This window comes from Myotis daubentonii, chromosome 13 (assembly GCF_963259705.1).
Source record: "Myotis daubentonii chromosome 13, mMyoDau2.1, whole genome shotgun sequence".
NCBI lineage: Eukaryota > Metazoa > Chordata > Mammalia > Chiroptera > Vespertilionidae > Myotis > Myotis daubentonii.
Genome location: NC_081852.1, coordinates 39982795 through 39998933, shown reverse-complemented (window position 1 = coordinate 39998933; position 16139 = coordinate 39982795). Strand labels below are relative to the sequence as shown.

The following is a 16139-nucleotide window of genomic DNA, read 5'->3' as shown; positions in this document are numbered from 1 at the left end:
TTGAGATTAAAAATAAAAAGACCATTTATATGGGGTTTCTTTGATCAGGGAGTTCCAGTCTAGTGGCAAAGCATGAATGTAAACAGATATTTTCAGTAGAGGCAAAGGAGTAGGCCTGCAGAGAGTGCTAAGGGGGTGAAGAGTCCTTCGGCAGTGCAATGGAGAAGGACAGGTGTGCACTTTGGAATTAGACCAAGGATCAGATGCCAGCTCTGCAACTTAATAACTTGATGATTTGGGTCAGGAAACGTATATTTTCTAAACTTCAGTTTTCTCATCTTTAAAATGGGGATAATAGCACACACTTTACAGTTTATAACATCTATAAGATGCCAGCTAATAGTAAGCACTTGTTAATTCCTTTTCCATGTCTCTCTTTAAATTTCAGTCACTAATTTTAGCATCCACTGTAGCAATCACTAATATGGTCCTAATGGAAAAGGAACAACTCTTAACTTATTGAAGAACTAAGTCAGTACATGTAGAAGGAAAGTGGAGAGTAGAAAACTCACTATTAGAATGCCAAAATAATAATTGATGCAGGCAATATACACCAATGGATGCTAAAATTAGTAGGTAAAAGTTTAGGAAAAACAGGATGTTTGTATAGTTTCAAAGTATTTCCCCCAAATAAATTATTTATTAATTACAATGAGAAAAGTAAGTGTTGATGAGCAGATGGCTTTTCCTAATTGCTTGTAGAGCCTACATGAGTTACTCAGTTATAACCAAAAAAATAAAATAGTGCACTCACAGCAATGACATCTGGAAGACACCACCCCAGCCAAGTGATCAGTGTTAACTTCACCAATACTACAGCATACAACACTATGAACCCCTGGTGTGGTGCTCTGAGAAAGGCATGGTACCTCTGTGGTATTCTTCCTAGTAAGACATAAGCTCAATTTAATCATTAGAAAACACTAGCCAAACACAGATAAAGGTCATTCTATAAAATAACTGAACAATGCTCTTCATAAGTATTAAGATCATTAAAGACAAGGAAAGACCAAGGAACTATCACAGGTGGGAGGAAATAAGGACACATGACAACTAAATGCGAGGTGGGGTTGCAGGTTACATCCTAGAACAGAAAAGAGAGATTAGTGGAAAAATGGAAATCCAAATAAAGTCTGTATTTTAGTTAATAGTATTGTGCTAGTATTAGTTTCTTAGTTTTGACATTGTACCGTGGTTATGAAAACTGTTAACATTAGGAAAAACTGGGTGAAGGGCATACAGGAACTCTCTCTACTATTTTTGAATTCTGAACTCTTGTATAAGTCTCGAGTTGGCTTTTTTTAAAAAACACCTCATAAGTAGAGTCTGTATTTCTTACACCTTTACAGATGTCACCCTTCCTCGCCTGAAGGCCTTTATACCTCAGCTCCTGTCACGGCTGCACATTGAAGCCCTTCTCCATGGAAACATAACAAAGCAGGTGGGTGGTTAAAGTTTTAGCAATCTTTCATGAATCAGTGCAAGAGATTCTTTACCCTCGTCTGTCTAAAGCTGTTAACCACCACCGTGTGATTATAATAGTACTTCAGTGTTCACTCAACCCTCTCTGCTCTATGGAGGCATGGGGGAGCAGAATGATGGAAGATTATTGTTAACTGTGGACCTACTGTCATGGCTGTGCTCTGCTGTTGCCTGCCTTGTGCAATTACAGAAGGAAGTGGGGAAAATTATCCTCATTCTGTGTAGGATAGCAGGACTATGTAGAGCAGGAGTGGGGAACATCTGGCCTGTGGGCCGCATAAGGCTCGCAAAATCATTTGATCTGGCCCTGCCAAGGCACAGAGGTGAGTTAATTAAATGGTTGACCAAATGTAGCAGGCTAATTTTTAAGTTGATAATTTTCTATGGTCCATGAAGGATGTTAAAAATATCCAAATAGCCCTTAGCAGAAAAAGGTTCCCCACCCCTGGTGTAGTGACTAGGTGCACATGGTGTGGAATCAAACAGCCTGGATTTGAATCCTAACTGTGTTGCTCAGTGGATAGAGCATCAGCCTGCAGACTCAAGGGTCCCAGGTTCGATTCCGGTCAAGGGCATGTGCCTTGGTTGTGGGCACAGCCCCAGTGGGGAGTGTGCAGGAGGCAGCTGATCGATGTTTCTCTCTCATGGATGTTTCTAACTCTCTATCCCTCTCCCTTCCTCTCTGTAAAAAATCAATAAAATATATTTAAAAAACAAAAACCTTATGCCCAGCTCCTTTGCTTTGCGGTAACCCCAGCTGTCATTCACTTGGGGTGACTAGCTTTCCATCACCAGTACCTCTCCAGCTTTAGCAATGCCTTTCCCAGCATCAAGATGGTCTGGATCTCTGTTTCTCTTCACTACTACCATAGTGACTATTGCAAATTGACAATTCATTTTCACCCATTTGAGTAGGATCAAATGTATTTAAGATTTAAAAACCCATTTTTTATGGTAAAGTAAGCTGGTTTATTTCACAGGCATATTTTCATATTGCATGGGCTGTCATTCAATATACTATATTTATTTTCACAGACAAGATATATTTGTGTTCTTGTAATTACTGTGACCTGTCTTTTCCACAGGCTGCATTAGGAATTATGCAGATGGTTGAGGACACTCTTATTGAACATGCTCATACAAAACCTCTCCTTCCAAGTCAACTGGTTCGGTACAGAGAAGTTCAGCTCCCTGACAGTAAGTTGAAATGTTATAACTTTGGTGATAGATAACTTTGACATAATATTGTGGGTAATTACAGGTAGACCAAATTCATTTGGATGATAATGTGTTGTTTTATGGTAAAGAACTACAGGATCCTCTACTATTTATAGAGGTATGATTAATGATAGGTAATTCTGTCACAAAATTCTCAGTAAGTGGACCAACGAGATGAAATTGGATGTAGGCCATTATTTTGAAGAGAATGATACTGGAATTGATGGGTAATTGAGTGTAGAGGAGTTAGGAAGTAAACATATCACAAAGCTAAAGAAATGTTGATCGTGAATCATGAAATAAAATGTATAAAAACTAGAATTATAATATCTAATGGGAAGTCCATAGGGGTCTTTGGCAGAAATAGTTTTAGGAAAGCTATAGGTCCAGATAACAACATGTATTATTTCGTGGATATTTTATGAGGAATTTTAACATAACGGATAATAATTAATATATCAGAGTTCCAATGTCAAATTACTTTTGCATTAATAATGGTTTCTGTTGATATAAGAACTCATTAAGCATTATTTTCAATATTGTTCAAAATTGTTTAGTGGGGCATTATTAGACCAGGAATGAAAAGCATTGGTTTTTTTTAGCCAGACCCGATTATTGGCTGTTTCCCAGGCATGTATGGTCTATGTCTTTTTCCCCCAGCTATTTTATACTCCTGAAATGTTGCTCTCTCCCTCACCCACCCCTCCTTTTCCTCATAGACCTATGTCTACACCCTATTCATCCTTCCAAACACATGTGATAAGCCCCCTAGCCCACCAAACTTTTTGTAAAGCTCCCAGCTGGGGTGATCACTTCCTCAACCTCCCAGCACAGGCTTCCTGAACCTTTCCTTATTGAAGCTGCTCAGACTTGTCTTGCGTTGGGATTGAAGTGCATCTCCGTGTCCTTTGTTAGTTTATAGGGTCTGTGCCTGCCTCATTTGAGCAGCTACGAAAGCAGCTTGAACATAGTATGGCCTCAGGATGTCATGGTTGAATGTGCAAGGATCCTTGAGCACAGCTCTGCAGTTCTGCATGACCAGTCCTCACAGACCTGGTGATGGTTCATCTCAGACTAATGCTACCTTGTTCCTCAGTCACTGCAAAGTGATGCAGGCCTAGGAAAAAAATTCAAAGGGAAATCTACCTTTCACACCTCTTTGTATTACACCTCCTGCCTTCTCTAGCTTTTCCTAGGACGACCTATCTCTTTTGTCTCTCAAATGCCCTCACAGATTTCCCCATTCTCACAAATTACTCAGTTCATATCCCCTTCTCAAAATGCTAGGTGTTAGGAAACATTCTAATTTAGCCAGCTGATCAGTAATGAGTATCTTAAGTAGTCCTTCACTAACTCTCCATGGGACAATACTAACAGTTTAAAAAGAAAAAATTCAGGCATTGTGAAGGAGACATTGGGGGATGAGCATGAAAAGGCTGGCAGTGTGTGTGGGAAGGCGGATTACAGCCTGTGTGGGAAGGCGGATTACAGCCTGTGTTCTCCTTCCTCTTCTGGTAAGAGGAAACTTAGTGCCGCCGGGATAAGTTTGACTGTTAGTCCGAGTTGGACCTGGTCAGAAAAGGGAAATAGGTGCAATGCAAGTCCAGGCTGCTCTGCCGCCCTTTACTGCAGATGCCTAATTTAGCTTCTAGAAGAGCAAGCAAGCCTGTCATTACTACTGTGTCTGAGAAATCTTACGTTTGTGAGTCATACAGTACTACATACTAAGCACTGTATGTTTGCTTCTTCACATTTATTGCTCTTGAAATAAAGTTATCAGATCATAAAGCATAATTGTCTATTCATAATTTTGATGAAATGTTTGATCAATGTCCCTGAGTTTTAGTCCCAGCTAAAGGACTTGGACATGTTGCCCCCTTCTCAGGGTCTCAGTTTTCTCCTCTTTAAAGTGAGATGTTAGGCATTGTACACATTGGTGTAAATCTGGAAAATGACCGTTAGTGTGGGTGTGAGTAAGCAGTATTGGGAATAGAAAGTTAAATAGAAACTCAAGATAATAAAGGCACAACTAGTAATTAACATTTTTTGTATGGTTATGAAAACATAGGTGTTATTTCTATTGAGGTTTTTACATGTATTAGCTGGTTCTAATTTAGTACATACACTACATTGTTCATTTTATTAACTATGGATCTTATTTAGCATTAATACTTAGTCTTAAAATATTTAGTTTTTCCTAAGTTCTTTGCCTTTTAAATTCAGTGCATGTTTAATGGGGGCCCACCACATACAAATCACTGTAATAGGATTCCCAGAGGTAATTTGAATTTCACATTCTAATAAATTAATTGCAATTTGGAATTGCCAAAAAACACCCATCAAATTGAACAACTTTTCAAACAAAACACTAACCTTCCTGAGCCCTAAAAAAGTGTTTGAATGTGTTATTCTCTTCTAGAAGGGTGGTTTGTTTACCAGCAGAGGAATGAAGTTCACAATAACTGTGGCATCGAGATCTACTACCAGACAGACATGCAGAGCACCTCGGAGAACATGTTCCTCGAGCTCTTCTGTCAGATCATCTCTGAGCCCTGCTTCAACACCCTGCGCACCAAGGAGCAGCTGGGTGAGAGGCGTGGGGCGGCGGGTGTCCTAGACCTTGAGGAGCAACTGTTGTCCTCAGAAAAAATTCTGTGTTGCTTCAGGCGCGCTCTATTCAGAAAGACTTGTGAAACCTGTTTATGGGGGATCTACTTCTAAAAGATAAACAATTAATAGCTTATAGACACAAACGCAGTTCTTAAGGAGATGACGCTATGTTTACATTACATACATGTCAATAAAGAGGACGTGTGTGGAGGAGAGAGGATGGTAAGGGCAGGCTGTTACGGGTGGCAAGGTGGGAAGCAGGCCATCCAGGGAAGCTGAGGCTCACTAACTGGGTTCTCTGAGGGTGCAGGTTTTTTCTCTTACTCATGTTGGGACACATAGAAGTTACTCAGTAAGTGTTTGTTGAGGAAATGTTTCAGGCAGAGATTTAAGCACTATTTAAATTCTTGGAGATCTTAGCAGGTTTGATTAAGGAGGGGAAAAAAGAAGCTCCAGTAATACCGGGAAGAACCAGTGAAGAAGGATTTGGGCGAGTCTCTCCAAGTACCAATCTGGTTTTTTTTGTTTGTTTGTTGGTTTTTAAAGTGTAAATGCTTTTTTTAAAAATATATATTTTATTGATTTTTACAGAGAGGAAGGGAGAGAGAGAGTTAGAAACATCGATGAGAGAGAAACATCGATCAGCCGCCTCCTGCACACCCCCCACTGGGGATGTGCCCGCAACCCAGGTACATGCCCTTGACCGGAATCGAACCTGGGACCTTTCAGTCCGCAGGCTGACGCTCTATCCACTGAGCCAAACCGGTTTTGGCCCAATCTGTTTTTCAACAGCCATCATGGGCAGATGCTAGACCATGGCCATAGCTGTTATGGCTGGACCTTCCCTTCAGGGAGCTCACAATCTAATCAGGAAGGCAGACCTGTAAAGGGATAATAAGAATTATAGTACAGTGTGGTTTAAACTCTGAAGGCTGTACTGAAGAGCGTTTCAGAAGTGTGGTCCAGGGCCGTGCAGCTGAAGGAGGCACGCCACGGGTTTAGTTTAGAAAAGATGTTGAGGGGAGGTAGTAGTGCATGAGCGCAATCTCTAGAGATTTCCAATCTGCATGGAGTTGGTCTAGGAGTGGGTTACCTAACAAAATTCAGTGGTAGAAGCAAGTTCACATCAGAAACTTGGATGTGGAAGGAAACAGTGGCAGGACAATGGACAGGGATGGAAATAACTTTAACCTAGATTGAAGGGGATTAACTAGCAGATAACTAGGAGTTGTGGGATGTTGAGCTGAATGATAAATAGGGTTCTTTTTGTTTTATTTTTGTATTAAGAAGAAAGAGTTATCGCTAACTTTTTGACTATTCTTTAGAGAACTCTTCTGCTTTGTCCTGAAGATACTTTAATTATTCATTTTTCTTCAGAGGTTAATAACATAAAACCCTAATATGGATTTTATTTGCTCTGACAGCATAATTTTTGAAAGATTCAAAGTCTGAGTCTCAAATGCCAAGGTCCTGACTGGCTGGTGTTTATGTTTCAGGCTATATCGTCTTCAGTGGTCCACGTCGAGCCAACGGCATACAGGGCTTACGATTCATCATCCAGTCGGAAAAGCCTCCTCACTACCTAGAAAGCAGAGTGGAGGCTTTCTTAGTCACCATGGAAAAGTCCATAGAGGACATGACAGATGAGGCCTTCCAAAAACACATTCAGGCGTTAGCAATTCGCCGACTAGACAAACCAAAGAAACTGTCTGCAGAGTGTGCTAAATACTGGGGGGAAATCATCTCCCAGCAATACAATTTTGACAGAGGTAAGGCAAAATGAGGGCCCCAACATTCATGGCATGTACACGTAACTTTTAAGGACATTGAGGCCATTCATTTTGTAGGTGATGGTCTAGTACTGATTTGGGAGGGGGATGGGAGTACAGCACTTCTAAAAAAACCATTATTTAGTATAACTTTCCTATTAGAAACTTTATCTTTTTTTCTTCTTGGAAGTTAGAGATGGATCTACCTGTATCTCATACTAACACACTAATAATAAATCTTATTTCACTTTTTGTGCTCAATCACTGTGCCCTGAGGCTCTGAGCATGGATATGTAGGCAATATTACATAACACTGAAAAAAAAGAAAAAGAAAAATTTGCAGATTCAACTCTCTTGAGGCAGTGCTGCCCTGGAGGCACTGGGGTTCAAACATTTGCCTTTAGGGATCTCCAAAACCGTCTCAGTGCTTTTAGATTTGGGAAAGCTATGCTCCCCAGAGCCTCCTGCTTACCCGCTCCCTTCTACCTCTCTTCTAGAGCGGAGAGAACAGTGGGTGCGCTAAGCTACACTGGAAGTCAGGAGAGTTGGGTTGTGTTCTCATTCTGATACCGATAAGCTGAAGGTCTTGGCCAGCTTACCTTTTTGGGCCTCTATTTCCTTACCTGTAAAATTTCAAGCTGTTGTATTCACTGTTCATATAGTACTGACCTTTTACTGAGCATTTGCCATGTGCCCTAGCTATGTGTTACTGTTATTTATCATTTTTCTTGTTCTCACTACAGCCCCATTAAGTAGTTATTAGTCCCAATTTCAGGATGAGAAAACTGAGGCCCCGAAAAGTGGAAATGACTAGCCCAAGACCCAACAGCTCAAATGTAGAAAGCCAGGATATCCTCTTAACTTTTTACTTGAAATTTATTCCCTTACCACTTGTAGGAGCAGATGATCACTTAAAAGTATGGATACTTAGGACTGTTGAAATGAAGTATATTGTCATTTCATATAGTATTCGGGGCTACTTAACATGGGATTATTAGTAAATTATTCTGTGATTACTTTTTCAGATAATACAGAAGTTGCATATTTAAAGACACTTACCAAGGAAGATATCATCAAATTCTACAAGGTAAATTGAGTTTCTATATTTAGATTTTGACTGATAAGGAAATATTGTATGTGCTGTGTTCTGTGTTTGTTGCTGCTTTTAACCCATTTGGGCAGGATGTATGAAGGCATTTTTATGGGTGGGGGTAATTTGGACATATTACTGTTAGAAAAAAGAGACAATTCCTATTGAACCCAGGGACCAGGGACTGTGTGGCGCATCCTGGCTTCTGGATCCATCTCTTTACACCCTTTTGTTTCTTCTCTCTGTTCCCCACCCCAAGCCCACAAAGAACATTGCTGAGCTTGTTGGGTGGGAAGCAAGAGCAAAGAAAACAAATAGAACTTGAGAATTAGAGTTCTCCACTCTCTGACAACTATAAGTTGTCTTCACCCTTTTAGGGGCCACTGTGGCCGCTGCTTTAGATAAATGATCACTCACTCTACCTTTGAACAGTGTATTGGAATCTTACGAGTTTTGAATGCCTGTACTTATAGAGATAGTTTATCAAAGAAAAGAGAAACACCACCATTAAAGTTTTCCCAGTACAGTTTTAAGAGGTTAGCACCATCTAAATTTTCCCCACCTGTAACAAAATTCTTATAAGGGTAGCAAACATTTTGTTAAGAAGTTATATAATGTCTAATAAGCATGCTAAGTGCAGAAATTAAAATTTTTTACTGCAATGGAGTTGCACTTCAAGTGTTACATATACATTTTTTGTAATATATTGTGGCCTCTCTGTAAAATACTTTTATGTCTGTTTTGCAGGATAAAGAGCAAAATTATACTCTGTAATTACCATGGCGCCTTACGATTATATCCTAGGTAGTGCTCTAGCCATTTCTCCTGGCTCATATCTGATTTGTTAGGTGCCGGTTGTTTGGTCAGGAATTTAGTCCTGCCCTGTGCTAACATCTCTTTTGGGGGGGGAAATCGTCTACTTTACAATGTTATTTTCAGGGATATATAGTAACTGACCATACAAGAGTCAGTACATGCAGTTCTCATTCGAATGGTTTTGTGAAATTACTTGTACAGTGAAGGCTAATCACGTTTTTCTCCTATAGTAGGGTTCCCAGTACCCGTTCAGTTCACCAGTGTTGGTGCTGTGGGGGGATGGGGAAAAGGCAGTGCCTGACCTGGAGGTGCCCAGAGTTTCCTAGAGGAAACGGTGACCTTGCACTATCTACGCGTCACTTACACTTACTGCCCCAAATCCCCTGCAAAACTACAAGCCAATAACACCTTAGCAGTACAAAAAGGGAGACAATACAATTTCAGTTTCAAAATTTGAGGTTAAAAGCCAGTATTTTGAATGCACTTTTTTAGCAATGAGAGTTGAGCTTTTTGGCTGTGGAAATGGCTGGGCAAATTATTTTCTTTACTTCACAGTTCCCTTCGCATTGTGTAAAGGAAGATAAGAGTCTCATCTAAACTACTCTTGCTCTTTGGCAGTAATAGTCTTAAAATATAAACATATTTGGATAAGGGAACAGGCTATGCATGTGTGGGAGCAACGGGTGTGTAGGAAATCTCTGTACCTTCCACTCAGTTTTGCTGTAAACTTGAAACTTCTTTTAAAAATAAAATCTAGCCCTAGCTGGTTTGGCTCAGTGGATGGAGTGACGGCCCATGGACTGAAGGGTCCTGGGTTCGATTCCAGTCAAGGGCACGTACCTCAGTTGCAGGCTCGATTCCCAGCCCTGGTCAGGACTCATGTAAGAGGCAACTAGTCGATGTGTCCCTTTCACATCGGTTGGTTGGTTGGTTGGTTGGTTGACCTGCCTTTAGAGAAATGGGGATTAACCCCAGTTGGTCAGGAAGTTGAGAACAGCCTGAAACCAAAGAGGGCATTCTACTGTCAACTACTGTAGGTTAATCAGAAGACGGTGAAGGTTTGGGTGAAAAGTGATCAAGAATAGATCTTTAGAAGCAAACTTTTCACTCCAGTCAGATGCTCTTATCCATGTTTCTGGAGAGGCCAGAGCACACGTGTGGGAGAACCTGGCTGCTCACCAGCTGGAGAAGCCGTGGTCGGTGTGCTGTGTAGCATGGGCAGGGCCTCCATGGCCGCTGCACAGGACCAGGCTCATAGCAGCTCCATAAATAGCTGTGGGTTGATTTGGCCTCGCTGATGGTCTCTCCCTCTGAGGATACAAAACGCTACTTCGGGCTGAGGCATCAGGGGAGGCTTTATCACAGCTTGTTTCCCTTCGGAGAACATGGGTTAAGATCCCGCGCTGAGAAACAGGTGTGGAGACACTACACTCCCCACGGGATCTGCCTGCCAGCCGCCCACTCCAGGTGCTCATGGCAGTGACCAAGGGGGAGCCTCCAAAGCAATGTGGTGGGATGGAGAGCAAGCAGCCCTCCCTTCCGACATCATCCCTTACGAGCTGGGACAGCGGCAAGTCCTACCTGTGTTTTAGAGGTTGGGTCGTAGCTTAGAGAGACTCAAATGAGCTGACACAGGAGAGCGCTTGGTACAAAGCAGAACTCTCAACAAACGTTAGTTTCCTTCTCTTGGTAGCTGCAGAATGGGAGAAGGGTCTTAGAGGAGCAGGCTTTGTGGTCGTCCCTTGACTAAGCGCAGGCCATTGTCCCAGGATCATACCCCAGTGAGCGCGAGGCTCCATTTTTAATCCCAGCTGAGGTACTTACTAGGCGTAAAGTTTTGATCACATCACCTAACCTCCTTGGACGCATTTGTGAAATGGGGTGAAGAACAATTCTTGCCTAAGGTTTGTAGAGTTTAAATAAAAGACTGCAAGTGTGGAGGAAGGAAAGGAAGCTGACTCTTCTTTGCTGTAAGAGAGCATCTTTTTGTCCCTTCGTGGGGCAAAAGGTGACTCGGCTATTCTCTCTGCCTAGGAAATGTTGGCAGTGGATGCCCCGAGGAGACATAAGGTGTCCGTCCATGTTCTTGCCAGAGAAATGGATTCTTGTAAGTATTGAATATTGACTTTTTAAAAACATGTATGTTTTTAGTCACCTGCCAGCTGTCTCTTGCCATAGCCACATCCTTACGGAGCAGCAGGAAGTAAAGAAGTGCAGAGGGGAGCTGGCGGGAGACAGGGTCTGCTCTAGCAAAGCCAAAATAGGGGGAAGGGGAACGAGGCAACAGAGGAGAGAACCGACCAGGTGGCACAGTGCCAGGCTGGCCACGGTGCTGTGAGAAAACACAGCTAGCGGCTGGTGGTTCATCCCGAGGAAGTTGTATGGAGCACTGTGTGTGGGGGTGTGTGTGTGTGTGTGTTGGGGGTGCGGGGGGCATCTGCTCAGCCCTGCCCATCTCCTGCCTCTGGCCAAGTTTGCCCCACAACCAATAAGTCCTGCTGCCTTCTTGGTTGTTTTGTTTTTGGTGGCCAGAGCTTCAGGGTCCAGTGAGGTCAGACCTGGGCACTAAAATTGCTGCTTTAATAACCATGGTAACATCATGAGCCATCACTGGGACTTCAGGGAGGAGGCAGGACAGCAGGCAGGGCTCGGGGAGCAGGCAGCCTGGGAGGATCTGAGAAGTACACAAACCAGGTCTGGCACAGCTGTGTAATGAGCTGAGTCTGGTTTTGATTTTATTTTTAAAGTTGCTCTTGTGTGCTAGTCTCAGTCAGTGCAAAGCACTAAGTTCTTCGTTTTCTTATAGGTCCTGTGGTTGGAGAGTTCCCGTGTCAAAATGATATAAATCTGTCACAACCACCAGCCTTGCCACAGGTAAGAAATGTGAATGTTTTGTTAGGTTGCGCTGTGAGAGGACTTACCACCTAGGACAGCGATGGCGAACCTTTTGAGCTCGGCATGTCAGCATTTTGAAAAACCCTAACTTAACTCTGGTGCCGTGTCACATATAGAAATTTTTTGATATTTGCAACCATAGTAAAACAAAGATTTATATTTTTGATATTTATTTTATACATTTAAATGCCATTTAACAAAGAAAAATCAACCAAAAAAATGAGTTCACGTGTCACCTCTGACACGCGTGTCATAGGTTCGCCATCACTGACCTAGGAAGACCTAGCGGCTTCAGGCCACCGACTTTCAAGCCTCTGCTTTAGGTCTCTCTTTTTTTTTTTTTTCCTTTTTATCTATCTATCTATCTATCTATCTATCTATTTATTTATTTATTATTGCTTAGAGTATTACATATGTCTCCTTTTTTTTTTCCCCCCCGCCCTTGACAATCCCCTGGCCTCCCCTACCCTAGGTCTCTCTTGAAGGCCTGGTCCTCCTCCTCCTGACAGCTCCCAGGGGCCATACCTTTGTATTTTCAGCTGCATAGAAACTTAGCCTCTGCTCTTGTCTGCCTGCCTTTGCCTCTAGCTTAAACAGTTGTGTTACTCTGCAGCGAGCCATGTCCAGCCCCTCTGGCCCCAGTCCCTTCCACAGTGCCTGCGTATTTTAATCATCTGGAAGGGCTGGCATTTAATTGCAGGAGGAGGAAAACTGGCCATGTAGCCAGGCTCTTGCTGGGTGGGCGCACGCGCCGCTGGCACTCTGCCGAAGCCTTGGCACTGAGCCCCTGGTGTGCCAGCCCCAAGAGAGCCGGGATCTTCCTTCCGGCCCAGAATCTCACGGGGCATTCTCGCAGGTTTTCGTATACCCTCTGACCTGCTGATCCAGGAGGAAAGGTCATAATTTATGGGTAGAAACTAGTGTATGAAAGGAAAAGGAAAATGCCTATGCCCTGTGCGGTCTGCTTTTTAGGCTGAAGGCACTAAGAGACAACTTATTTCCTTTGCAGCCTGAAGTGATTCAGAACATGACCGAGTTCAAGCGTGGCCTGCCCCTGTTCCCCCTTGTGAAGCCACATATCAACTTCATGGCTGCAAAGCTCTGAAGACCCCACGGAGGCAGAGTGCAGGCGGACGCATTCCCGGGTCTTCCAGGCTACGAAACAGTCTTAGCCACTTGAAGAGTTTCTGGTTCCCTGTTAGCGACACACATGGAAAAAGAGATGGTGTCAGATGTCATTATGTAGAAACATTAAAAATCCAGAGTAATTAAATTACAAGATCTTATAGATGTAGAGTATTTTTAAAATACATGCCTCTTAAATATTTAAAAATTTTTCATTACTAAGAGAAATTCCCTTATATAACAATACTTAAAATGATGAATGATATTCCTTTAGAACCTTCTTTCCCTCTTCTGTAAAATAGTTACTTATTAGAAGAAAATGTTATGTTTTTTCTAAAAGCCTCCTAGGTTGACAGCAAAGGCTTCAAAGCAGGTAGAAAGAAAGGTAATACCTTTTTAAAAAGCGATCCTCAAACTTGCTTTCTACCTGATGGTTTTGTGTAAATCAATGGAGAACATTACATTTGGCAGATAATGAACAAAGCAATGCAATTTTCTTTTATTAGTGAAATTGCTGAATATAAGGCATGGTTTTAATCTTTTTATAAAATTTGAACATGTTTTTTATTCAAACTAGTCAAATGCTGGAAAACCCTAGAACGACCTACTTTATAGTGCTAGAAATACAGACTCACATCAATTTTGTCCCAAACTGAATTTCTCAGGATTACTGTGATTTGTTCCTTTCTGATTGAACTATATGGACATTCTTGTTGTTCGTCGTTGGTTTGTGGTGTTCCATCAGTTTTACTTTTCCCCATCAACGTGTTCCTGTGTTTAACAAGTACAAATAGGGCGAACTTCAGATCCCACTGAGTGTGTGACATGCTTTTCCAATATCAGCTTGTCCAACATCAGCTCGTGTAGACACCTGTCACTTTTTATTACCATGAGGGGTAGTATATGAACCAAAATATTTGCCCCCTTGTGAATCAAAAGGCAACAAGAACAAAGCCACCTTTTATGAGGTATAAAAAAATAAAGTCTTGGATTCTCTACTAGCATGATCTCCATAAGACCCTAAAATCCATTCTTACTGCCAGTCTAATATTCCCATAAGCATTAAGGTTTTTTTTTTAAAAATATATATAAATATAAACATATGAACACACAAATGATGACTGCAGTGGACTTTTAAAAAATATTTTTCTCATGAGATACTATTTTAAGTGAAATTGTTACGATAGCTTTAACAGCTGTTTTGAAATATTTGCTGTTACTAAACTTCAAGAGAAATTGCGACTACCTTCCACACACAGGCGCCTGTAACAATAGTGGCCCTGTTGTCCACTAACTCAGGCAGAGCAATGAGTGGCGTTTTCCAGTGACCTGTTACCTCCACACGAGCCCATTGGGCAGGATTTCTTTCTGTAGAATCATGTCTTTTCACATCTTCAGTTTTCACATTTTCCATTTCCCAAGTAATCTAAATTTGGGGCAAGAGTGATATAATCACTGCTGCGGAGGCTGCTTTGGAAAGCGGGGCTCCATTTCCGTCACATAAACGTGGTGCTGTAACTGTCTTCTATCCCTACCTTCACGGGCTTCCTTGTGTGAAGCCCATCTTTGTCCCTCGGAAGGTGCGTGAGTCCTCACTTCCTTCTGGTTTTATGCATTTGTAGACTATGCAGCTTTTCGTTGAACTGCAAATATATACAAGAGGAATCTAAAATTAGCCGTGAGTATTTAAGTCCACCACTATAAGGGTGAATAACTGAGTAACTTTAAGCTCTTGTAAAAAAAAAAATGGTGAAATTCAAGTTATTTTTATGAACAAGTCACATGAAGAAACCTGAAAGGAATGGCATGTGGTCTTCCAGGGACGTGGGGTTATTATTGGGTGTGCTCCAGCATCGGCTGGTTTCCAGATTGGATCGAGAGCTACCATTGGATCGATCACTCAGGCATACTAATGGATTCATCTAGCTGGGTCCAAGCTGCAGTCCAGGAACAATATCAGACAACCCAGGTTCTGTATCCCGAAACTATTTACTCAGTGCTTAGTAAAGATTTGTGAAACAAACTATTAGTCACCTGTGACATTTTAGAAGAGTCTTCTGGGCTAGTTGATTTGGAAGAGAGAGCATGTGACACAGCCCGTGTGGTGGAGTGCTAGGGTAATCCTGTTTACAATAAATCGCCTGAATTTAACCTCTGCAGTTTGCATTTGTATTATTTTTACTGTTTCTGTGGCCAGTTCTCAACCTACCTCTCAACATCCTGATTTCACAATGTTTCCTGCCTTCATTGTTCCTACTGCAGAAAGCAGTGAGTTTTTTGCTTTAAGTCCACCTGGTAGCATGATTTAGTAAAAAAAAACGGGTCAGTTTCACACTCTTAAGAGTAGATGGTTGAAGCTGACCTTGCTGTGAGTATTGTCAGAGTCCAAACCAGGAAAGATTTGTCCCTGGCATTACAGGGAAGAAAATAAAAGGTTAGGAAAACAAAAATGTCTCTCCTCTCCTCGACAGCTGGTCTTTGCATCTTCTTACCACACTGCAGTCTAGGCAGATACCTGTGTAGCCCCCAGCCTCTGGCTCCCTATCAAGATAACCTTTCTGCTCATGTGATTGTCAGCAGGCTCAGACCCGCACTTCAGATGGGAATCTGCTTGTCCCTAAGTTTCAAGCCGCAGACAATGGTGCAGCCCCCATGGCATTGTGCCCGGTGGTGCTGCAGTCCGTGAGAATCCTCTGGTCCCCTTCTCCAGTTCTTCAGTACAGCTTCTTGGAATATTTATGTTTTTGCGATCTTCCTTTTGTAAGGGTGGTTCCTGCCCTCGGAACCCTTCCCTGCCAGGGCTCTTGCCCCGGTGACTCAGATCCCTATTCCCTGCTGCCTGTCAAATGAAGTTCACTTACTGTCCTGCTCAACTTGAGCATGGTACACTCCATTGTTCCTTGTGGCAGAGCTTATTGGTACTATGGCGTTGCTACTTTTCTCATCCAAGTCCAACTCTTCAAAGATGTTACAGCATTTTGGGCAGCTCATAGCCTGCATTAACCTTCACGTTATAAATGTAAAGCACTTGGTAGATTACAGACCACCTTCACAGACATCTTCCACAGAAATCTTGCTGTGGGAGGACTATGATTAAAATGATCAGAGGTGAAAATGAAAATAGGCTCAGGATG

The 16139-nt window shown here is 42.1% G+C and overlaps 1 protein-coding gene across 4 annotated transcripts in view; it reads left to right on the top strand.

The window, feature by feature from the left end:
• Positions 1-15156, top strand: part of IDE (insulin degrading enzyme) — an 82899-nt gene extending 67743 nt beyond the window's left edge. For all 4 annotated transcript variants that reach the window (XM_059662851.1, XM_059662850.1, XM_059662852.1 and 1 more), the window contains 8 exons: positions 1350-1441; positions 2568-2679; positions 5120-5287; positions 6807-7079; positions 8105-8166; positions 11020-11092; positions 11792-11859; positions 12890-15156. In XM_059662851.1, the coding sequence (XP_059518834.1) occupies positions 1350-1441; positions 2568-2679; positions 5120-5287; positions 6807-7079; positions 8105-8166; positions 11020-11092; positions 11792-11859; positions 12890-12985 (944 nt within the window). In that variant the 3' untranslated portion in view covers positions 12986-15156. The remainder of the gene's footprint in view (positions 1-1349; positions 1442-2567; positions 2680-5119; positions 5288-6806; positions 7080-8104; positions 8167-11019; positions 11093-11791; positions 11860-12889) is intronic.
• The last annotated feature ends 983 nt before the right edge of the window (positions 15157-16139 follow it).